Source organism: Teleopsis dalmanni, chromosome 2 (assembly GCF_002237135.1).
Source record: "Teleopsis dalmanni isolate 2A chromosome 2, ASM223713v2, whole genome shotgun sequence".
Taxonomy (NCBI): Eukaryota; Metazoa; Arthropoda; class Insecta; order Diptera; family Diopsidae; genus Teleopsis; species Teleopsis dalmanni.
Window position 1 is genome coordinate 169,797,652 of NC_051847.1, and position 26,556 is coordinate 169,824,207.

The 26,556-nt window shown below is 28.1% G+C and overlaps 1 protein-coding gene across 2 annotated transcripts; it reads left to right on the top strand.

Moving 5' to 3' along the window:
* On the top strand, nt 1-26,345 carry LOC119679591 (neurexin-1). 2 transcript variants are annotated; one of them, XM_038092039.1, is made up of 19 exons: nt 1-1,615; nt 4,174-4,307; nt 4,383-4,527; nt 4,596-4,652; nt 6,472-6,610; nt 6,674-6,823; nt 6,889-7,076; nt 7,141-7,299; nt 7,373-7,525; nt 8,012-8,128; nt 8,193-8,577; nt 9,299-9,669; nt 9,729-9,849; nt 17,537-17,684; nt 17,759-18,516; nt 18,637-18,987; nt 19,054-19,289; nt 22,368-22,671; nt 25,369-26,345. In XM_038092039.1, exons 1-19 carry the CDS (start codon nt 1,058-1,060, stop codon nt 26,343-26,345), a joined length of 5,451 nt encoding a protein of 1,816 aa, XP_037947967.1. In that variant the 5' UTR covers nt 1-1,057. The 2 variants fall into 2 exon arrangements, with proteins under 2 accessions (XP_037947967.1, XP_037947968.1); XM_038092040.1 differs by lacking the exon at nt 25,369-26,345 and adding an exon at nt 24,686-25,020.
* The last annotated feature ends 211 nt before the right edge of the window (nt 26,346-26,556 follow it).

A 26,556-nucleotide genomic window follows, 5' to 3' on the forward strand; every position in this document is an offset into this window, starting at 1 on the left:
TTAGACTTGAAACCAGTAAATCCTTGATGAAAATTAAATAAAACTATTTGGAAACTATTTAATAAATTTTAATTAACAAAAAAGTAATTAATGTGTAAAACAAGTGTAACTATTACTTGAAAAGAAAACTATTATGATTTATTTATTTCAAATACTTAAAAATAAAATTTTATTGCATATAATTGAGTTCGGCTGAAAATTTTTCAATTTTTAGTATGTACATGTACGTGAGCACCTTCATGGGTACTTTGGCATTGAAGTGGAAGGGGAGTCATAGAGCTTTCGTGCAAGCTCCCTCCACTAAGTTTCGTGCTGCATGCAAATAGAATAAACTAAGCAAAAGTGACATGTTACTGACGTTAAAAAATACTTAGCCTCGAGATAAACAAAAAAAAAACAAAATTCTAACAAAATTTATAAACTTTTGTTGAAAAATTAAATAATTTAAAAACTGAATTTAATTGTGAAAAATTATCGTTACTGCTTTTTGACCGTCCGTTAGCATACCAATGCACACACACACACACAAACACTCTCACAGAACACCTTAGCAATTTCTAACATCGCAACCAACTTCATTCCTTTAGACTTTTTGGTAAAGTTAAAAGCTCTTACATTTACAAAGGAAAGTTCAATGAAAGTTACACGCGCGGATAAATCCGTAAATATTTCATAGTAGTTGGATGTAGTATCCGGATAAGCAGCATATCTATACTGTAAAAAAAATAAATAAAAAAGAAAATAAATAATAAAATCAAAAGCTCCATCACTGGAAAGAGCACGTAAACTAACAAAAATTGAAAGAAACAAAAAAAAAGAAAACACATAAAAACAAAACATAAAAATAATGACGATGTGAATATTGAGCACATGTTTCAGTAAATACAAAAACAAAACAGTTCGCTTGCATATGTGCGCTTTATATTCAAAAAAAAAAAATCAAACAAAAAAGAAAATTCTGAACAAAATAAGAAATCGAAAATCGTACGAGCACGAGAAAAAGGTGCACATAAATATTTAATCATATGCATACTATGCACATCCGGTAAAATAAAAAATGGCAACCCGGTCACATAAATTACACGGTAACACGCGTGCAATAAATCTTACGAACGCTATGCAACAACAAATGCAAATGCACAAGAACAACAATGGCAACAACAACAACAATGATAAGAATAATTACAAAAAATCAAAGATAAAGCATTCAAGTTCACGCGCGACCACAGCAACAGCAACAACAACAACAACAACAACACGACAAAAATGTTTTGAGTCTTTAAGTTCATATCATGTGCATGCAGTTGCCTTGATATTAGCGCTGACCTTAGCTTTAGCGCCCTCGTGTTGTGATGCCTTTCAGCTGGATGGTTCACAAAACTCTTTTGCCCAGTTCCGAAAGTGGTATACGGGTCTCAATGGTTCTTTGGAGCTTGAATTTAAGACTGAACAGCCAAATGGCTTGGTGCTGTACACAGACGATGGTGGCACTTATGACTTCTTCGAGCTGAAATTGGTAGAAGGAGCCCTACGCTTGCGATATAATCTTGGTGGTGGTGCTCAAATTATCACGGTTGGCAGAGAACTACACGATGGACATTGGCATAAAGTGCAGGTAATTGCATGTTGTGCATATTTAAATATTTATGAATAAATTACAGCTAACGACTGTACTGCCATATTTCAAATTAATACAATGAAAAACAGAAAATAAAAAAATAATTTATAAATTTAAAATATTCTTGTTTGTCACAAAAGAAAATTAGTACTGCATAAATAATATTTTGTACAGTCATGCAGTTGTGATTTTAGAAAATCCTTCTACATCAGTTGCTAAAGCAATTAAGTGAGATTTGTATGTTTCAATGAAATACAATTTAAAAAGTAACTACTTAATGCACATTTCTAGCAAAAAACACTAAAACACGAAATTTATTATTTTTTATAACAAAAATTATAAATGCATAAACTTACATACTAGTTTATCAGCACTGGAACTAGTTGCAAGAAATACTAACGATTAGTTTGCCTATGATGTCCTCATAAATACTGAAATACAATAAAAAAAATATAAAAACATATATAAAATTAATTAAATTCCTTGCTAGTTTTACAAAAAAAAAAAACAGGTATAATACTATATATTTTTAGAATATTAATATTATATAAGTAATATAATATAAGAATTAATCGGCATACTTTAAGTTCTTGATATGTTTTCATTAACTGCAAATAATAGTTTTCTGTAATAAGTCAAAGTAGTTATTGAGTTAAGTAATATAAGTACTATATATTTTTTGTTTATAACTTCTAAATATACTTCATAATTTTTAAAAAATCAATATTTAACTAATTTCCTTCGTATTAAGAATCTATACCTGGCAAGCATTAATTCTAAAACCATTTTCGATTCTATGAAACATATTCATAGAACTTTTAGAATTATTCAATTATCCTTCTTCACTGGTATACCGCAACTACCATATCTCCTTCTTTCCATCATTGAAATGAAACAGATCTATATTGAACTATTATCATGTTGTCAAAAATATTAATACAGTTCTTAAAATCATTAACAGTCCCTGATATTTCACAATTGTCTTTATCTGCCGAACGTTGAAATGAAACAGATCTGGAAATTCAATCAAATGATATCGTAACATATGACAATAGTCTTAAACCTTATCTGGGCTGAATAAAAATTGTTTGTCAAGAGATTACATAACAGATATGCATGATATGGATCATCATATAAGTCTTTCTTCTATTTTTGATAGCAACTGCTTGTGTCATATATACCTGCGGACTAAAAAGTTTCCACTATAGTCTCAACATAGAAACCTGTAAATTCCTCTACTATGGCAAGTTCAGTAATTCCTTCAGCTGTCAGCTTGGATCAGCACTTTCCATATTTAAGAGGCTTCACACTACGCTGTTTGAAATAAATTGCTTCTCTATAGAAGAAGAAAAAAAATGTTTCTGTTTGGTTTAATTTAATAACTTCCCAAATTTTTAAAGTAGAATTTGAAAAATTAAGATGGACGTGAGTTCTTAAGTTTGACTTATATAACTAAATCAGTACATCTTTTCGTACGGATTAAAAAATATATAGATTATATAGTCATTTTTACTATGATTCAAATAAGTTGCCATTTTTATAATTCCTTTATTTAGTTTATAAATAGTGCATTGTTTTATAACTTCTATAACTTCGAGTATTTTGATTGAGTATTAAGATCTAATTTATACTGTTCCTAGACACCTTCTAGTAACTTGTTAGAAAATTGATGTAGAAATACATTAATCTAAATTAAAGATTAAATAGCAAACAATTAAAAAAGTATATCGTATGGTATCAAAAGAGATGTTTATGAATTCTTTTTAGAAAACTATGATGTGATCATATTAATTGCATTTGTTGTTAGTATTATTAAAAAAAAATTATAGACTAAAATTAAAAAAACTACTCCACCGATATCTGTAGAGTGCCAGTTTTTCCCAGTGTTGATCAAATCAGGCGTATCGAGATGTAAAAGTAAAGATGCTAGCTGTTACCAATTCCATTAAATCTCATTTTAAACCGTAATTTAAAATATTTTATAATTAAAAAATTTTATTTTTAACTTCCCTATTTATCAGTGATAGTAAGAAGAATGATAACCTATAACTGAGATTTGCAAATAGTTTAGATATTAATTACTATTACTAACTGACTTCCTGAACTCTTGAATATGCATAGAGCCTCCAAGATCTATATGTTGTCAGAGCTTAGCAGATTTGACTTTAAGTATACCCAGCTATTTTCATCTCTTTGCCAATAGTTCTCCACCATGTTGTTCATCGGAGAGTATATCTGCGTATATTACTTTCAGACTGTCGCAGTGTTTGAGTGACCCATTATTATTTCATTTCCGGATTAGAAAAATTAAATATACATATGTAATTATTAATATCAACATATAAATTTGTTTATACTCACTATATTTATAAAAAATTTGTTTTCCAATTTATATTGTCGGACTGTCTTTTTACAACTAATTATGTATTAATGTATTTATATATATATATATATACATATATATATATATTTAGACTAAATAACTTATAAAATTATATTTCCATTTTGATATTTAAAAAATTGTTAAATATTTATGTTATGTCCTTTATTTTTAGGTGCTTCGTAATGATGAACAAACCTCCTTAGCCGTAGATGGTGTCACACAAAGTCGAAGTACGAAGGGCAAAGAATTTCAATTTGGCAAATTTGCTACCAACTCAGATATTTACGTTGGCGGTATGCCAAACTGGTAAGTAAATGCAAACTGTGATTAACGATTTGACTGACTGCACATTTTGATATCATTATCCTTTAAATTTTAAAGGTACAGCACAAAGTTGGCACTCTTGGCACTGCCGAGTGTCATATTTGAGCCAAGATTTCGTGGCGCTATAAGAAATTTGGTCTACGCAGATCAGCCAGGCGGTTTGAATCGCAGGCAAGAAATGAAACAACCACGAGATATAAAGGTATTATCCGAATATCCTTCAACTGTGGAGAGTTAAAAATAACCAATTGTAATAAATTTTTAATTTAGTGTGGCGATGGACCATGCGACCATGGGGAAAACAAACTGAATGAAAAAGTGTCGAGAGTATGTAGATATATCTCTAATATATGTTTACAATATTTTTAATTGTTTTAAACAATAATATTGTTTGTGTTAACCATTTATTTTTATTTATTTGTTAAAATTCATATAGTTCAATAAATTTTCTTTTGATGTTCTATTAAAGGTACGTTACTGCATATATATTCTTTTCAACTAATTGAAAGAACTTCGTTCATTTTAATTTATTTATTTATTTAGTTACTTATTTATATAAGGTATTTGTTTTTTTACTTATTTGTCAATTAATATATTGATTCGCATTAGTTATTTTTTTAGTTGTGTTACTATGTTTATTAACTTTTTTTTAATTCATCCTTTATTTTTTTCTTTCATTTATTTATGTATGCATATACGTATAAATGTTACTTGTTAATTAATAAATATAACTTTTGTTACAGATTTTTTTTAATTATGTGATTAAATTTTATTTTCAATTTATTTAGATTGCTTTATTCACTTCCGTTTTTTATTTACATATTCAATTATTATTTGTTAATTAATAAATATAACTTTACAGTTAATTTTTTTTAAATTATGTTTTTCTTATCTTTTTCTTTTTTTTATTGATAAATAAAATATATTCATGTTATTGTTTATTCATTCATATTACTTTATTTATGTATTTTTTAATTATAAATTTCTGTATCTTCAATAATTTATTTATGTTACTTGTTTAATAATACAAATTACTTATTATAAACAAATTAATTTAAATTAAATTTTGTTTGTACTTAATTTTTTTTCGATTAATTTAGACAGCTTTATACATTTTTAATCGTTCATTTTTTAAAAACTTTATTTTTTGTTCTATATTAATTAATAAATTTATATAGATATTTATTTTTTGTAGTTATATTACAATATATTACAATTATTTTCTATATTAATTTATATATTTATACAGTTGTTTATTTTGTTTAGTTGTATCACAACATTTGTTTATTTTTTTCAATTTGTTTATATAGTTTTATTCATTTTTCATATTTAATAATTTATTTATTTTATTTGTTTACAAATTAATATTACTTGTAGTAATGTATTTTTTTAGTTATACTACTTAATTTTTTTAATTAATTTCTATATATTATATATATAATATAACAATTTAGATATGTTTTAAGTGATATGTGATATTAGTGATATATAGTGATAGCACTTATTTACTATTTAAATTGATATATATAACCTTATTGTTATTTTTATTCTTTAACTATTTATTTAAATATATGTTGTTTATGTTGTAAATAGTAATTAAGATATAGTTACGTTTATTTATTTACTTCATTTAATTTATCTAAGTAACATTCTTCATTACCTAATTATTTATTTATTAATTTAATTCATAAGTTTGCTTATATTTTATTTATTTTAAGTATGTTGTAATTTATTATCTATATATTATTTACTTGTTAATTCATTTTTTTTTATTTATGTTGTCATTTATTATCTATATATTATTTATTTATAACCTCCTTTCACAACTTTTTATTAAATAATATATATTAATTCATATTTAAATTTTATTCAGTTTATTTTGTCTCGTCAAATATAGTTTATTATATTACTCTTATATAAAATAATTTATTTGATGATATTAGTTCTTCGCTTATTTGTTTTTTTTTTTATTTATTTAATTATTCTAATTAATATATTTATTTTATTTATACATTTATTAATTTTGATGAAATATTTATTTTATATGTTTATAGTTTTTCTTATTTATTTTTAAATAATTTTATTAATTTTTCTAAACTTTTTTTAGTTAGGGCCATAAATTTAATATTTTAAATTATTTTTTTAGGGTCCCAGAGGTAGTAATACCACAGATGCTTGTGAACGTCATGATCCTTGTCAACATGGTGGCATATGCATATCAACCGATTCCGGCCCTATATGTGAATGTAGAAATTTGGAGTATGATGGTCAATATTGTGAAAAAGGTTTAAGAATTAAAATAATCAGTACTTATATGTATTAAATCAAACGCATATGTATAATTACAGAAAAGGCACCATCTGAAGCTACATTTCGCGGTACACAGTTCCTTTCATATGATCTTGGTCAAACTGGCGCTGAACCCATTGTTAGTGCACAAGATGCTATAACGCTATACTTTAGGACTAGACAACCAAATGGTCTATTATTTTATACAGGCAAGATCAATTATGTTATGTTTATCAATTTTTTAGTTAAAAATATAATATTAATGAATATTCAGGTCATGGTACAGACTATCTAAATTTGGCACTACGGGATGGTGGAGTATCGCTTACAATGGGCTTAGCCAATGGCAAACAAGAAATGCATATAAAACCATCAAAAGTACGCTTTGATGATCATCAGTGGCATAAAGTAACGGTACATCGTAGAATACAGGAGATATCATCCATAACTAGTTTTTGTCGTGTAAGCGGAGATAAATATATAAATTCTGTAAAAATGTTTCTTATAATAATATATGTGATTTTAGTTGGTAACCGTAGTAGATGACGTTTATACAGATCATTCTCATATAGCCGGCAAATTTACAATGCTCTCATCTTCAAGAGTTTATGTGGGCGGTGCGGTCAATCCGAGAGCATTACTGGGAGCACGAGTCCATAATAACTTTGTGGGTTGTTTACGTAAAGTAAGTGCAAATGTTATAGTTTTAGTTTTTATATAAAAATAGAATTTATTATATAAAATTATTTTTTATTAAGGTTGAATTCTCTGCGGATACGCTGTTACTTAATCTAATCGATTTAGCTAAAAGTGGTTCGAAATTAATACAAGTGGCTGGTAATGTCGAATATCAATGTCCAATCGGTGATCCACAAGATCCAGTCACATTCACAACCAGGGAATCTCATTTAGTAAGTCTAATTAACTTATTATTCAATTTTATTTTTTATTTTTTATATTATGTTTATATATTATTTATAATTAAATGTTTTAATGACCAAAAGAAATTTTTTTATAGTTCCCCGATGATGACTATAGATTATAGTCGAAATATTGAACAATAAAAATCACATAAAACTATATAATAAATTTTTTTTTTTTTTAAAAATATCTATATTTAATAACTGACCAATTAGCCCGTGAATTAATTATTTTTAAAAAAAAATATATTATTTATATATACGTTAATTTTTATATATCGTATTTATATTATTTTTTGAAATTATATTTTTTTTGCATTAATTAAAAAGTATATTTAAATATTATTAATACCGTATTATTGTATTAAAAAGAATATAATAATAATATTTTTGCTTTTCAAAACAAAACTATTTGTATTTTTTATGTATATTTAAGTTGTTATTAAAGATTCACCTTTTTATTTATTTTATATAAAGGTTCTACCACCTTGGGAAACTGGAAAGCAGAGTTCTATATCCTTTAAATTCCGAACAAAAGAACCAAATGGTTTGATAATCATGGCCACTGGCTCGAAACAACCCAGAGCTAAAAACGTGAGTCATAAATATATTATTATCCATTTACAAAATATAATTCAAAAAATTTTGTTTTTCATAGGCTGTACTTTTTGCTATTGAATTGTTAAATGGACACATATATATACATCTGGACTTGGGTTCTGGTGCAGCTAAAGTACGCGCTTCACGTCGACGTGTAGATGATGGCGATTGGCATGATTTAATACTCAGACGCAATGGTCGCGATGCCAAAGTTAGTGTGGATGGTGTGTGGAATGATTTCCGTACACCAGGTGATGGCACTATACTCGAATTGGATGGCCATATGTATGTAGGTGGTACAGGTCCAGCTTATAACAGTGTAGCTTGGCCATCAGCAATTTGGACTGCAACATTAAGACAAGGATTTGTTGGTTGTTTAAGAGATTTAGTGCTAAGTGGTAAAGCTATTGATATTGCAGCTTTCGCACGTTTACAGGATTCTGGTAAGTCTTTTCTGAATTTTTTTAGTTTCCATTCTTTTATATGTGATAAATCAGAAAGAAAATTTTTTTCTTAATAACAGCAAAAGTTTAGGGCAATGATAGCAAACCCTTTTGAAAACTCGTGGACCTATTAAAATTAGTTTGTTTTGTTTTTTTGGCTATCGAATATTAAAAAAAATGATTTGCTTAATTATGTTTGAGTAAACCGTTTTAAACCGTTTCACCACGGTATGATTTTATTAAGTTGGAGCTCTCTGACATTAATGTCTGTCGTTTTTTAAATATATATCTAGAGCTCGAAGTACATTATTAGTGAATAACCAGTCCTTGATAGCAAAGTACTTCACTACTTAGGTGGTGTTGTTATGGCTTCATATAAAATTTAAAAAACCAAATTCTAACAGTGCTAAAATCAAAAACTGAACCTAATATACAGGGGTAAGGGTTTTGCAGATCTAACTACAATAGATCTGATAATGTCGCAGTTCTTTCTGGACTTTAATAAATAATAATAAAAGTGTCTCACATATACCATTTTCCCCATCTTTCTTTTTGAGTACATATATCCACTGGATTTGTTATGTGAAACACAATAACACCCGTGCTATAAAAGTTTTCATAACCATCCTATATTTGTCATCGCTGATCTATAGCAGTTTTCAACCTAAATGTTTATTAAACATTTAGATATAAAATATAAAATTTTTTCAATTTTTTCAAGCTTCCGTTAAACCATCGTGTCATGTTCAAGCAAATGTTTGCACCGGAAATCCATGTCTAAACGGTGGTACCTGCATTGAAGGTTGGAATCGACCAATATGCGATTGCTCAGCCACACTTTATGGTGGCCCAACGTGTGGACGTGAATCAGCGACTTTGGCTTTCAATGGTAGTCAGCATATGACAGCTTGGCTAGGCAACGGACAGGGCACCAAGACCCAGACAGAGGAATTAATTTTACGATTCAAGACATCGCGTCCATCAGGTTTACTTTTATTAACAAGCGCTGAATCAAATTCACCAGATCGTCTAGAGATTGCACTAGTTGCTGGACGTATACGTGCCAGTGTACGGCTAAGTGATCGAGAAAAGGTAAAGTAACGTTTACATGAATGCTTTTGTGAACAAATATGCTAACGCCTATCTTATAGAACCTTCTCGCTGGCCAATCAGTATTGAATGATAATAACTGGCACACAATACGCTTCTCGCGTAGGGCATCAAATCTACGGCTACAAGTTGACGGGGCTCCCCCTGTCAGGGGTATGTTATGTATGTATCAACAGCACTTCTATTGCCCTACTACGTGTCGTGCCGTGTCGTTTTTTTAAACTTACAAAAAAAAAAGAACATAAAACCAAAATAATTGCAAGAAAAATACTCATTTTATAGTAATTTTAACCGATTTCTTAGAAGCATCTGTAAATCGGGCTTTGTTTCGCTTTGTGATGTCCGTATGTTCAAGTATAAAAGACTCAGTGTAAATAATACCAAACCAATTAAGTTTGAGAAGATTATTTTGTAAGGATAACAAATATTTCATGACTAGGCTTCTAGGATATTAGCATACATAAACTTGAATATATGTTTCATATAAGAATGCATTTCTCATCAAAAGTGCAGTCATTTTGTTTGATTAAATGAATCATTTTGAAACGAAATTAATGAATGATTTAAGTGTTTTGCTTTTGAGTTTGAATCGAATTCATTTTAATTATGTTTTTGAAAAACTAAGTAGCGTGAAGTTTAAAAATTTTATACTAAATTGGTTAGTTATGACTTTCTAAATACCACCACACCCCGCCAACCCACCACCACTCATTCATTATTTGTTGGTGCATTAATCCACTTGGTTTTGTTTTATGAAAACTCATTAACCTTTTTTTGTACTTGTACTTCCTCTTAACGTTTGTTTCGTCTTGTACTATAAAAATCAATCAATCAATCCAAAACTCTCATACATATTAATTCAGCAAATGTATTTCAGATACTTTATTTCATTCCAAATTTATTTCTGTATATTTTGTATATGGTTTGTTTCCCCTACAAAAAAAAAAAAAACTAAAAACATAAATATATTTTCTTTTTTACTTTGTAAGATTAAACTTTAAAAATCTTGATGTTGTGTTTTGATTTGCGTCAACTTTTTTTAATTAAAAAATAAAAATAAGAAAATCTATTATTAAGTCGTCAGCTTCGTACTTAAGAAGTTTCGAACTTACACTTGTAAAAGTTACTATTTGTATTCATGTTTTTGTACACAAATATTTAATAATTTTTAATTTTTAATAAATTTTTTTGATTTTAGCAAAATAAATATATAATATTTTTTAATATATTTTTTATATATTTCTTTGAATATATTTTTATATATATTTTTATATATTTTTAAATATTTTTCATTATTTTTATATATTTTTTATATATTTTATTATATAGTTTTTATATACACCGTTTTAAATTTTTTTTATGTATTTTGTATGTATATTTTTATATATTTTTTTACATATATTTTTGTATATATTTTTACATATTTTTAAATATTTTTATATATTTTATTATATAGTTTTTATATATTTTCTATACATTTCTTTTTATTTTTTTTATGTATTTTGTAATATATTTTTTATTTATATTTTTATGTATGTCCTAATGTATTTTTTATGCATTATTTTAAATAATTTTTTTAAAAAGTTTTTTATACTTTTTTATATATAGTTCTGGTATATTTTTTTTTAATTTTTTTATATATATTTTTTATAAATTATTTATGCAGTTTTTATATATATTTTCAAATATTTCTTTTGGTAGTTTTTATTTTTTTTTTTCATGTTATTTTAAATATTTTTTTATATATATTTTCATAAAAGTTTTTTATATTTTTTTATATATATTTTTAACATATGTGCTATATTTTTTTTTTATATATTTTTTACTTATTAAAATATTGTTGGTGAAAATAACATTATTATTTAAATGCTATCTACCATGAAAAGTTGTTTATATATTTATAAGCAGTAACTATTTTAACGGTAATATCATGGAAAATACTCCTAAGTTGAACCATAAAATCACCGTTCTAGTCTAAGATAACCCATTTAACCTGTTTTAAGCATCGTTGACCCTTAACTGGCCTATAAGACGACAAAGACTTAGATAGGTCTGCCGCAACAAACTCATGTCAGCGTTGAAGGAAAAGACACCGAAATATCTATTGTGTAACTGTCTAAAATTGTCTAGCTTCAGGATTTAGCTTATGGGTGTCCTATAACTCATTCCACCATATATATATTGAACATATAAATCGGCCAAATATTTCTAACTTCGTCAATTCGTTTGGGTGGCTTTGTAATGCTAGATCAACTCCCCAAAGTCACGAAGAATGTGGAATAAAAATATCTTTTTTAGGTAATTGAGTGAGGAGAAGTCAAACATCCTACCACTTCATGTACCTTTCTTCTTAAAATAAATGAAATTAAAAGATCTTGTAGTAGTTCCTTACTCATATTAATTGCTTTTAGTTTTTAATTCAACTGACATTATAGAAATTTATTTCCACTAAAATCAATAATGGTATATTAAGTAAATAGTAATTTATTTTTAAATGAAAAAAATTATTTACAAAATGTCATATGCCTTATAAGAAGTATCCGCCGTTTTTATCACTAGTTGGTGTTGTTACTCATATATATGGCAACACTAATCCGGTCACATCATATTTCAAGTTCCATATATGGGTATATATACCCATCGTTAGGCAATTGTGGCTACATAATTTTTGGACTGCAAGTGAAAGAACTTTGAACCGGTCTATTTGAAAATATTGAAACGCGCTTTTAAAGCAAACTAGTTAATACTTATGATATCACTTACGTTGTTCACTTTTATTAAAATTTTAATCTTAATTTAAAAACAAGTTAATTTTTAAAATAAAATTTCAATCTTATTTACATATTTTTGAAAAAACACCTAATAGGTCTTATTATAACTTTTTATTTCAAATTATATATCTTAAAAAAATGAATTATAAATATGTTAGAAGTCAAAAGTATATTTTTACATATAATAAAATTACAAAAGTCACTTTAGATTTTTTTTAATTTTTTACTTAATTTTAGTAATTAATAAAAGCCAGCAAACACTGTAGTAGTATCTTAAGCCAACAGAACACAATTTGAAAAGATTCTCAATGCTTCGTAAAGTTCAGTCTTCACCCTGTGTAGTTTCAATTCTTACTTGGAGTTAAGTTTTTGGTAGATAGCTATTTTTTTTTTTAATTTATGTAATATTAATATTATCTTTTTTTTTGTTTGTTAGTTTGACTTAACTTTTTTCGGAATTTTTTTATTGAATTTATTTTTTATATTATTGTAAATAAGTAAATATATTTTTTTACTGTATTTACAGGCATAAAAATAAGGAGTTTTCTAAGTTGTAAAGTGTTTTTGATAGTTGCATATATAAAAATATATGTATATAAATTATATATTTTAATATGAAACTTAATTTATAATTTCAAGACAATTTGCAGTATATAATGACTTTTTCTCATATAAGAAAAAACATTCTGATATTTTCAAAAATTCAGCAAACAAATTAATAAAAATATAAATCAAAGGGGAAATTAATATTATTTAACAAATGTTTGCTACGATTCCTTAACGGGATTTTTATTCAAAATCCTTTACTATACAATTTCGGTTCATTAGTTAAGAAAAAAAAAAGCAATCAATATATAAATTAATTCTTTTCTAATTTGTTTCTAGGCCACACATAGACAATAGACAATATGCGAAGTAATTTCGAACAATTTTGTGAATAAATAAATTATTAACTTAATTGTCTTATAAAGAAAAAATCGACACGCAAGAACGGTGTATACATTTTTTTGCTTAACCCATTCATAATTAACCAATGATTAATTAAATGGCAGCAAAGAAATGTTGGAAACGCCAGGGCTGTAATTTTGCACCATTAAATATTTAGTTTGTGTTAAGTAAAGTATGTAAATTGAAAACTAATACTAATAACAAAAATTAAACAAACAAAAAACAAAAAAAAATTAAAAAATTAAAAAATATATAAAACCAACTTATGTGTAGATTATGTGTAAGTGTACGTATTTAATCCAATATAAGGTAATTTCCCCACCACCAATCGTTACAAATGTCCAAGGCAACTTTTCCATTTAAGTACTTTTTTGCACAAATACACACACCAGTTTGAAGGAAAGTTGCAAGACACTTGCTCGATTATTTTTCTTACAAACTTTGGACATTTGGAGCACTTTTCCGTTTTGTTGACATATGAAAAAAAAATAGAAAAAAAAAATACATTAACATAAATTGAATATTCAAAATACAATTTTATTTCTTGGGCATTGAACTCACCTAAAAAGTTTTGCATGTGCACAAAATTCTTAATGCATGTTTCATATATACTAGAAACGTATATACAAGCTAACCGTGTTTTATATAATACAATCTGCATATATATATATATATAGTCGTATATATACTATAATTCATTTAAATTGGCACACATATGGAGTGGTACTCTTATGTTTGCCTTGTGATAAGAAATTTGTACGCTTACCATGTCATCGCCATTATCATCATCATAACCATCATTTCGCTACTATAATAACCAGTCTACTTAGTCTTTTCAAATGCATCAACTGAGCCTGTAAACACAAACGTTTTTTTTTGTTCAACTTTCAATTACTGTTAAACTTCTGTTAAATATTTTTATTTTTTTTTTATAATTTTACTTTTACTACTTTTATACTTTACCATTAAGTAGAATTTATGCTACTCTGCTGCACATTTATTTTAAATATTCAGTAGTTTCCTACTTTTTTTGTGGTAAACTTTTTGAGTGTAAATTGGGTTTCTGTGTAAAGTTGTTTAATTGTGGTGGTAGTAAAATTTCAAAGAGTATGGAAAAGGATTTATATGCTTAGGCAGAAAAGTAGGTGACCAACTGGCATATTTTTGAATAATCTTTTTTTTTAACATTTATTTCAATTAATTATTATTCATTATATTTTAAACTTAATTTAATGCACTTTTCAAACTTAATTGCAGTGGTTTGTTATTATAACTTAGCGCACTTATCAGAAACAAAAAAAAAAAAAATATAACACAAATAACTATATAAGCTAGAAATTTTTTTGAGTTTTTTTTAATAATATAAATTCTAGTTACTGAAGAGTATATAAGAAAATTATTTGTTACTGCCGTTTATTTTAAAACAAAAAGAAAATAAACTTATTTCTATGATATAAATGTGATAAAAGTAATATAGTGAAACCGAATAGAATATATAAAATGTTGTCTTATAGAAACTTTACACGTAATCAACATTAGGTTAGGTTACTCCGACCGTTCGACGCACTTACACCATGAGGTCTATTGTAATACCGTCAAGAATTTGATACCTGTCACTATAACCATTTAGTACTAGTCACAAAGTCATAGACACGAGCTAGGCAAATCGAATTTAGCTCTCCTAATGAATTAAAAAAGTGCGACCCTAAGTAGGAGAGTCTATGTCTTGAGGAAGTAAAACACTGTAACTGAAAGTAATTAATATTAACATGACAATGAAATCAAGAAGAATTATCATATTAACTGAGATGCAGAGTGATAAATAAAAGTGTACCCGATAAAGTTTAAATTACTATTCTAAAAACAATGTATCCAAACAAACTGAAAAGAAATTATATACAATGAACACTTTAATCAATATCAGCTTTAAACAGCTTAGACTGGTTTAAACTAAAAAGGAATTATATACAATGAACACTTCAATCAATATCCTGGAAACAAATTAACTAAATGTCTTAAGTCAGTTAAAATTAAAATGGAATTAATTCGATGACAAAATTTAGTAGTCAATGTCCCGAAAATAGTTTATACAAGTACCTTAAGTTGGTTAAAATTGAAATTGAATTATATCCGATAAAAACTTCCATCAATAGTCTGAATTTATTTTATCCTAGTAGCTTAATTAGGTTAAATGCAGTCAATGTTAGTCAATTCAGTCAATAAAATGGACGTGTATAACTTAATGAATCTTTCACATTTCTTAACTTAACTTACATTATAAGTTTTATAAGTTTTTTCTTTAAGTCATTGATGGTACATCCAATCACTGATTAAAATTCCAATAAAATTATATCCGATAAAAACTTCAATCAATATTTTGAAGATAGATCTTCCAAGTAGCTTAAATAGGTTATAATTGAAAGAAAATTATATTCGGTAAAAACTTTAGTCCTTTGAAATTGTTTATTCAAATAATTTAAGTAAGTTAAATTAAATTGAATTTTTAACAATTTAACATTTAACACATTTTTTAGCTCGCGTTGTAAGCTTTTTGTTTTCTTTCAAGTTATGACTGATAAAAAATTAGATCATATCTAATACCCTGATATCATATCAATATTCTGAAAATAGTTGTATCGCTCTTCCTAAACAAACATCTAAAGAACAGAAACTTAAACTTGCCCTGCATACAGTAACCAAATCTATAGAACACTTAAAAATAAAAATTTAACCTAGAAACATATGAGTTCATGTTAGAATTTTGTATTTACAGTTCAAGGACTTGCAATTTATATTAACAGTATTGAATTAATCTCAATACATTTTAATTTGTAATCTGACAGTTATATATATATGGTATACATGCTCTACAGCAAGCACCTAGCTCAGTCAGTGATACTCTTATTCTTCTGATTTTTCAGAATCATTTTTTGACTTCAATGTCAAGATCTATGGATCACAGATCACAGTAAAGATCCAGCTTACTTCTACAAATTTGAAAATTTTTTACTATACTTACATGATTAACAGGAATACTTACAGTGGTTTATATAGATCTGTTTATTTTAGGTAGTTACAAGATCTAAAATAATGTTGATAGGAAAGACCTTGACCAGTCAGTGATACTCATATCCTTATTTTTACTTTCAATGCTAAAATCTAAACAAATTTTAATAGTGAGAACCCGCCTACCAAAAATTTATAGCTCGATCTTTATCCTGTTAAATAAACAGGAATCCTAATAGTGAAGACCTACACTTATGACTTCATAGCCTGATTTTTGCTTACACATCCTTGCACAAAGTGATGTTATGAATTAATATTTTATTAATGATCCATAATTGATACATATTCTATATTTTAATAAAGAAAACATGCATCTATAGGCATAACAAAATGTTTTTTTTTTAATAAATCTTTTTAACTATATTTCATTTACTGCACCTTACTAGATATTTCCTTTGCACCCTTCACCAAAAAACCCACTTTTTTGGTAGCAAATTTCCCTAATAAAGAAGAAATCAACTCGGTTTAATATTAAAAACTCTTTTAAACCATAATTCTTCGTACTTCACTTTTTTTTTTAAATAACTTAATAAAATAGAAATAAAAATCTAAACGGCTTAGTGAACACTTAGTTTTCTATTATTTTTCACACAACAATAAATAATAATCAAATCTAATTTGCTAATAATCAAATCTGCACCACGTATATTAGAATTACAAGCTGCAAGTACTTAAACACACAAATCATTTATTTAATTATATTTTATTTAAAATAAAAATAGTTTTGTGTCTACTTAACTTAACTAAACGTATGCGATACTCTTTACATAACTATAAATATATATGCTTTACATATAATTTTGTGAACTATACGTGCTTCTTGTAATTAAAATCGACTTTTCACTTAATATATAATCGAGCCAATATATAAACGGTTCTTACGTATAATGCATAAAAATATAACTAAAACGTACCTTTATATACCTAAAAATAAACATATACTCGTTGCCATTACATATATATATTTATATATATATATATATATATTTACAATATATTTAGTTCCATTAGGTTTATGTAGTGAATTCGATTTTGAGTTTTATCTAGTAAATATATTTCATTAGCTGAGACAATACTGGGTCGACATAGTACCATGGATATACGTTCAATACATTTGGGTGGTCTATTTCATGCTGAAGAAGAAATTCAAATGACCTCTACAATGCCCAATTTCGTTGGTCAAATGCAAGGTTTCACTTTCAATGGAGAAAGGTTTGCTTTTTATCATATAATTAATAAATAAAAAATATTACAATGTATAACAAACCAATTTACATATGAAATAGATATATAGACATTGTGAAGAACCTTGGTCCAGAATTATCAGCATTGCCAAGCGCTACATTTAAATTGACCGCACGTTTTGTAAACTCACCACCGGGAAATCCTTACCATGCAGCAACATTTAGGTCCAAGCATTCGTACGTTGGTCTACCAATGCTAAAAGCATATTCAAGCATATCGGTAGACTTTCGTTTTAAAACTGTTGAACCCAATGGTTTGTTGCTATTTAACGGTGGACGACGTAATGACTTTGTCTCAATTGAACTCGTAAATGGTCACATACATTACACGTTCGATTTGGGCGATGGGCCAATCACAATGCGTGATAAGTCCCGTATACATATGAACGACAATCGTTGGCATCAAGTAAGCATAAGCAGACCAGGTCCTAAAACCCATACGCTCACTGTAGATGATTCGTTTGAAATCGTAACATTAACTGGCAATAGCATGCATTTGGAACTTGCCGGCATACTTTATATAGGTGGTGTTTTTAAGGATATGTATGCAAAACTACCGGCTTCGATATCCTCACGTTCCGGTTTTGAGGGTTGTTTAGCTTCTCTCGATTTAGGCGATACCTCACCATCGCTGACTAGTGATGCCGTAGTACCAAGTTCATTGGTGGTGACTGGTTGTGAAGGGCCTACAAAGTGTAGTCAGAATGCTTGCGCAAATAGGGGTGTCTGTGTACAACAGTGGAATGCTTATGCGTGCGAATGTGATATGACTTCCTACACTGGTCCTACTTGTTATGATGGTAATTATATAAAGAATTTTTTTTGGAGTAACATGTTTTAATTCAATACTACTACTTTATATATGGTATTTACATTATAATTTGTTATATATATGAAATATTTATTTTATTTTATAACAGAATCCATTGCTTATGAGTTTGGCAACAATAAAGGCATCATACAGTACACATTCCCTGAAAATACGCAAGCTGATACAGAAGAGGATAACCTAGCCTTGGGTTTTATCACCACAAAATCTGATGCTGTATTGTTACGCATCGAAAGCGCCACAACTCAAGACTATATGGAATTGGAAATAGTTGAAGGCAATATATTTATGGTTTATAATATAGGTACTCGGGACTTACCGCTGGGTGAAATTGGTACGAAAGTAAATGACAACACATATCATGTGGTACGCTTTACAAGAGTGGGTGGTAATGGCACATTACAATTAGATGATTATAATGTGCAAACATTAAGTCCACAGGGTAAGAGAAAGATTGTATTGCTATGATATTAAATAGAATCTCAAATTTATATTGTGTTATCAATAGGTCATCAATCAACTGTATTTAATACAATGGCAAATATACAAGTCGGTGGAAAGTTTAGTCGAACTGGTCGTAATCGTATTGATCGTCCTTTTGCTGGTGTTATAGCCGGTTTATCGGTGAACAAGTTACGCATATTGGACCTGGCTGTGGAGAGAGATCCACATATAACTATACGAGGAGATGTTCAATTGGTAACTGGAGTATTAGATAGAAATGATCTGCAAAGAATGCAGCAGGTTAGGGAATTTATTTTAAAATAATTTGAAATCTCTTCAATTTTCAAGTATCTTCATCGTAAAAGTTTCAAAAATCAATATTTAAAAAAAATTTATTTGCATATTATGAACCATGCTTAAAGCTTAGATTTTTGTCCTTCTTATAATTACAAATAGATTAGACATAAGAAAAAGCATATATCTATTTATATCAGTAAGAAACTGAAATTTTATTAAATTAATCTGCATTTTCTTCCAGAATGACAGTTCCTGGAATAGTTAGATAAGGTTATGTTATGTTAAGTTTAAAAGCTGTGTTTTAATGCAAATACATTTACTCGGAGACAACTATTGTCCTACGCCCTTAAAGTTCTCAGAAGGAGGTAAACTATATTAATTATTGTTTAGGGCTGGCTCTGCTCTAAAATCTGAATTCGCGCGTATTGAAGTATTTCTATGATATAATGAAATATAGTTTTAGATATCTTTAGATATCTAATCTCTTACATGCTTGAAAATATTTTATATTTAGCGCTCTTAGATATAGAGAATATTTAAAATATAAGATTTTGATATGAAAACATTATTGATATATAATCTATTAAAGTCAAATTGCATCAATTAAAAACAACCTTGCAAGACGTATTTTATAAATTGGCTTCATTTTGTTTTTCAATATAGTCTTCTTTCCAGTTAATGCTTTTGATCCAATAACTCTAACTTTTTCAAGCCGTCTAAATAATAATTTGTTTTTTTATTAGACGCTTTCTGCTAATAAACATATTTTCATTTAACGATTTATTCCGATTTGGAAATAAAAAAATATCACTTGGAGTTAAAAATAGAAACCAAGTGATGGGGAAGCAATTCGCTGTAAAATTGATGACATTTTTTCGTGGTGGCTTCAGTTTTATATACCCTTACGTTGTCGTAAAAAGAGCACTATTTTCTCCATATGGGGACGTTTTACTTTTGTGTACTGTGTAATGGTAATCCATATGATACCTCATGCATCAAAACTTTCTTTTTAACTTTACTATCTTTCTCTTCCTCAATGCTAGTTTACTCAATAGAGTCCCTTGGATTAACTATTCTTTTTATAAGGGATTAATAATTCGTTTTCAGTAATAAATCATGTATTTATTATACATCAATATCCCCAAATCTTGTTTTGAAATCGTTATATAGTCTTGCTTATGATCCACATCAACCAAATGCAATACTTATCTTATGTATAGGTTCTAAAGAATTATTCTCAATTATTTTCGCAAAAGATAAAACACCATATGATGTGGTTGTAGCCTCCATTGTCAATTAAAAAAAACAATATAGAGGCTTTTATTAACAATTGTTGACAGTTTGTATTAAAATCCCGACTTATTGAAATGCAATCAAATAGTAAATAGAAAATATTATATTATAACAACATCCTTGTAGAGGTAACGAGATAAATCAGTCTCAGAACTGACTAATCATACTGTATTTATTGAAGAGGGAGTAGCTGGTGTACTACAAAATATCAGCGCAAGATCTATGTGTCAAAACGTAGTTTAGCATCGGGATCCCCAAATATATTTTCTATATAAAATATTAAATTTCTATATAAAATATTTATTTTTTTTTTCTATAAAATATATATAATCTGATTTAGCTTCTTTTATTCTATTTGACAATAGCCTATTTGTCGGAATTTGATTAAACGTTGGAGTCTCTGATTATATATTATGTATAAAATATATTAAATCTAATGTAGTTTAACTATGTGGCTTTAATTAAATGTGACCTATTTATCAGAACCTAATCAATAGTCGGGTTTTCTAACTATAAAATCTATAAAGAATTTATTAAAATATTATAGATTGTGTAATGACTTATTAGTTGGAACCTATTTAATCTTCGAAGATTTCTAGAAATATTATCTATAAAAAATATATTAAATTTAATGTAGTTTATTTTCTTCTTCTCTTCTTCTTTGTTCCATTAACTCCCAGTGGAGCATAGGGCATCAATGTATTTTATCTAATTTTAATTAAATGTGGCCAATTCATCGAAACCTAATCAATCGACTGGGTTTCTGACTACAATATCTATAAAGAATACATTAAATTTAATATAGTTTATTCAAATTTAATTAAGTATGGCCTATTTGTTGGTATCTTATCAAACAGCCCGATTTTTGACTACATAATCTATAGAATATATATTAAATATAGTGTAGTTTGTCTAATTTAAATTAAAAGTGGCCTATTTGTCGGAACCTAATTAATCGTCAAGGTCCCTAAATATATTATATGTGAAGAATATTTTAAATTTAATATAGTTTGAATAGTTGTTCGCCGTTAATGGTCGTCGTGAGTCTTAGAATATAATATCAATAAAGGATATATTAAATCATATATAGTTTGCCTAGTTCTTATTAAGTATGGTTCATATAAATTTAAAATTAAATCATAAATTTAAACATTTTCGATAGTAAAATTTGTAAATAAGTGTACTTGCGCATTTTTTTCTTCCTATTTGTATATATATATGATTTTTAATAAAAATATTAGTTCTCAATAAATACTATTTTCAATTATATATAACATTTTAAAAATTAAAAAATCGTGAATATCGAAATAAATTAAAAATAAATACTTTTATACTAAAGAGATATAATAAAATATATTTTTGACAATAATTGTTTGAGAACTGATCCAATAAATAATACTAACTTGCTTATTGACTATTTTAACGCACTTTCTAACACATTTCTTTAATCACTATAATTAAATTAATTTATTGTATATTTGTTTTATTTATTAAAGTATTTTAATGCATAAAGGTGGATAACACAATTTGAATTTCGTTAACAACTGTGGCACATCTACCATATATAATATACTATATATTTTTATATATTATCTCGAAATGAAATTTTTTTTAATTTGTATGCACTCTTTTAATTAAAGCACATATTTTTTTACTGTATACTGCATGCACAATACATAAACATTAATACTCTTACATACATACAATATATATATTCATAAATAATCAGCACATATGCATATATAGCAAAGATTCTTAAGCATTTTATATTTTCTTGAAAAAATACAGACACCTGCCAGTGGTTATCCGGGTGCCATAGATGATCTTATATTCTCTGGAGCCGGTTCTGGTTGTCGTGGCGATGATGAAGATGAATGTACACCACCATTTGAATCGGGCAGTGGTGATGATCTGATAACTCCAGTTTATGTGCCACCTACCAAACAGACTACAACCTCACAAAATGTCAGTACTGATAAGAATAATAATGGCACCGAGCGGGCTTGTGATGACGAGGATTGTGTACATGGATCTGGAGACTACGGTGAGACAACTGAACAATTTACATCCACCAGTACAGCGAAGATAATAGGTAAGTTCGAAAACTAATAATTTTCAAAACGTCAGTGTTGTCATTTCATTGGCACGTCACTCATAACAATTGGTTTGTATTTTTAGTAAATTCTTTTTTAAATTATTAGCTGATATATATATATATTTAAAAAAATTTTAATAGATTTTTTTTATTTTATGAATATATATTTATTTTTTTTTTCGATATTTTACAATGTTTTTTTTAATAATTTATTTAAATTTGTTTTAAATAAAAGCTGAGTGGTTGAGGTTCTATATATGCTAAATATATGAAAAAAATGTAGAAGTATAGACAATTAGTCATATTTTTGATTATATATACTTTACATACATTGTGACCGAAAGATTTTCGGAAATTCTCATTTAAAATTCGCGCGCTGTATATTTTTCGATATTTTAAGTTTATGTAGTTTGGCAGCACTGTCCTTAATTACTATGCCAAAAATGAGCGCGATCTGTCAGGCAGTTCGTTTACGGCAGCTGTTGAAACCAGTTCACCTCAGTAGTGCGTTGCGAAAAAAACAATGGAAAAAAATATTGAACAAAGAGTTTGCATCAAATTTTGTTTTTCGAACGAAATTTCGTGTGCAGAATCGTTGCGAATGCTACAAAAGGCTTATGGGGAATCAGTTTTATCGAAAACTCAAGTTTATGAGTGGTACAAAGCCTTTCAGGACTGTCGTACGACCGTCGAAGACATGCCGCGTTCTGGACGACCTTCGACCTCTACCACCGACGAAAACATTGAAAAGGCAAAGGAAATCGTGTTCAAAAATCCTCATGTGAGTGTTAGAGAGATAGCACGAGAGCTAGGCATCGGTCGTGAGATGGCTCGTTTGATTTTGGTGGACAATTTGTGTATGCGACGTGTCAACGCCCGGCTTGTTCCGATTCACCTCAATTTGTTCAACATTATCAACGATTTTAAGGCCAAACATTCAATAAATACCATCGAACAGCCACCGTATTCACCTGATCTTGCACCGTGTGACTTTTTCCTGTTTCCCAACCTCAAATTACCACTCAGAGGAACGCGTTTTGAATCCATAGAAGACGTAAAACAGAATTCGCAGAGGGAACTCAAAGCCATACCGGAAAGCGCCTATAAAAAATTTTTTGATGATTGGAAGAAACGTTGGCATTTGTGTATCGCTTCTAATGGAGCATATTTTGAAGGAGATAAAATAAATATTGATGAAGATTAAGAATTTTGCGTTTTATTTAATTTATTCCGGAAACTTTTCGGTCACAATGTATGTAAGCATTAATCAAATTTCTTCAAGATTCATTTTCCCTAATACAAAAATTAAAATATATTTTTTTGCAAAAAATATACATAGTAGCTCTCTGATTTCATATAACTACATACACATATATTCCTATCTGAGGTTCCATCCTCTAACTAGCATGATAGTATACCTATTTCAAGTCACATTACTATGGTTCTTCAAGAGCCTGTGCTCATAGTTTTTCATTATCAGAGTATTATCTATAAATACGAACATATCAGTTTAATTTTAATGGCTCCTACTCCACTTGGAGTTACGTATTTATCACGCATATAATAAGGCAATTTAAAATAAATAGTATTCAGTTCTTCTATTTCAATATATCAGCCATATATAATATTTCCGTAATATAGTTGAATTTTATTATTATATACACTTATTACTACAAGCATACCTGTTACAGTCAGTATCTATAATAAACTGTTCCTCATTTTTAGTTGTTGTACATTAAAATAAAAATTTATTTTTTATACTTTCCCAGCTTTTTTATATGCCAAATATCTATTATATATAATATATTACATCTTGCGTTTGCTATTCATAGTTGAATTTAGAGCAGGTTGTCCTTGCGTTTTTATTATTAAAACCTGCCTATGGCTAAGTCGATACTTTAACTTGTGTATTCACCACATTACATTGAAACAACCTTCGTAATCATAAACATGTCCACGCCCATGGCCACTTCTAAACCAGTTTGTATTATGTTGCCATTATCTCTTTCAGAAAATGAACTCTTCATATTTCTGACTGTGCTCGCGCAATGGAAACTTATGTTCCATATAATGAATTTGTAGAAATCCACAGTGTTACAAAAAGAGAGAAAAAGAAAGAAAGAAAGAGAGAGAGAGAGAGAGAGAAAGAACTACAGGCAGCAGCAAATACAATGTAGAAAAGAGACTAAGACTCTGATATGAATCGAAATTGAATAGTTTAGAACTCAATGTACATATATATATTTTGCTAGCACCGATGTGTATGTGTGTTCCTCGATTATTGTGTGTAATAAGAATAAAGTACAATATATCAAATATTATATATCTAATAACAAAAATATGCAATGTAAATACTACAATATATAATGTTAATGTTTTTATGTTAATTTTTGATTTATTTTTATTAAAAAACTAATTACCTTCACAGGTATTGTACAGTTTATTGTGTATTCGTTAATTTGTGTTCACGTACAAAATTCAATAAAATTAATTAAATAAAAAATTTTAAAAATATTAAATGTGATAATATCAATTATTCTATTATTCTATATTGATTTCTTATTAATTAATGAACTTTCAATCACTCAAATGTTTTGTATTACGTTATAATCATGAATGAAAATTCCTTTTTTGCTATAGGAATTCTTTTTTATTATCAACTCAATCACTAATTACTTTGTTATGGTATTTCAGAAACCAATAATGAAATTATATCAACTACTGATGGTTCATCAAGACGTACTGAAGTTGCTGTTACTACAGAGCAACAACACACCACTAGCACTGCTGTTGCCAAAACAGAGTTGCAAACAAACACACCACGAGAGATAGCTACCACAACTAGCGGCACCATATATTCGCCACGTCAAACAACAACACAATTTTCCCCACCCACAACAACCACTCAACGTATAACAACAACCACAACTACAACAACTACAACCACACAAGCAACACCACCACCAGAAATACGTTCTACTGTCACAGAGCATGATACGACCACTTACGATATAGTACATGTTTTCAGTGGTGGAAACGGTGACAAGCATGGTGAAGATGAAAATTTAAATATTTATAATGGTGAACACACTTTGACACCGGATGAACGCCCACTACCGCCAGCTATACCACCATATGAACCAGAATCTGGTGTGCCACCGTATTATCCAGCCATACCGCCACCTCAACCACCATATGGCAATAATAATTATCGGCCAAAGGGTAAAGGTGGTCGCATTAACTCGATTGAAGAAGAACGTACTGCCATGATTATTGGAATTGTAGCTGGTATTTTAATAGCAGTCGTATTAGTTTTCATACTGGTGTTCTGGTTGAAATCTTATGGTGATCGTGGTTACAAACCAGAGAGTGAAAAAGCTACTGCATACGGTTCACACAATCCAAATGCAGCATTGCTGGGTTCTACTGGTTCAAAAGGTTCCTATCCACGTCAGAGTCATCATCAGCAGTCATCTCAACAATCACTGACCAATGGGCATAATATGGGTAGTAGTGGTGGTAACGGTAGCATGATGGGTAACATGGGCTATGGTGGTATGGGTACTAGTATGGCTGTTGGGAACGTAGATGGTCGACCACAAATGGCTGGTTTAGTGCAACCAAAGCCAAAGAAACGAGATTCAAAAGATGTCAAGGAGTGGTATGTGTAAATTGTAGATTTGACCGCTATATATAGGTCATGTACTATGTACTCTTAAACAAATAAGTCAAATTAGCAATAATTAAAAGTAAAGGATATGCAAATACTCGAGTTACATTTTAGGACAAATAACAGATATAGACAAATAGTTTTATTTAAAAAAACAAAAACAAATACAATAAAAAAATAATAAAATTATATAAATTATTATAACAAATATT

Coding starts and splice junctions, on each gene's coding strand:
- LOC119679591 (XM_038092039.1), top strand. CDS start 1,058: ATGGCAACCCGGTCACATAAATTACACGGTAACACGCGTGCAATAAAT. Junction 8,129..8,192: donor AACAACCCAGAGCTAAAAAC/GTGAGTCATAAA, acceptor TGTTTTTCATAG/GCTGTACTTTTTGCTATTGA. Junction 18,517..18,636: donor TGGTCCTACTTGTTATGATG/GTAATTATATAA, acceptor ATTTTATAACAG/AATCCATTGCTTATGAGTTT.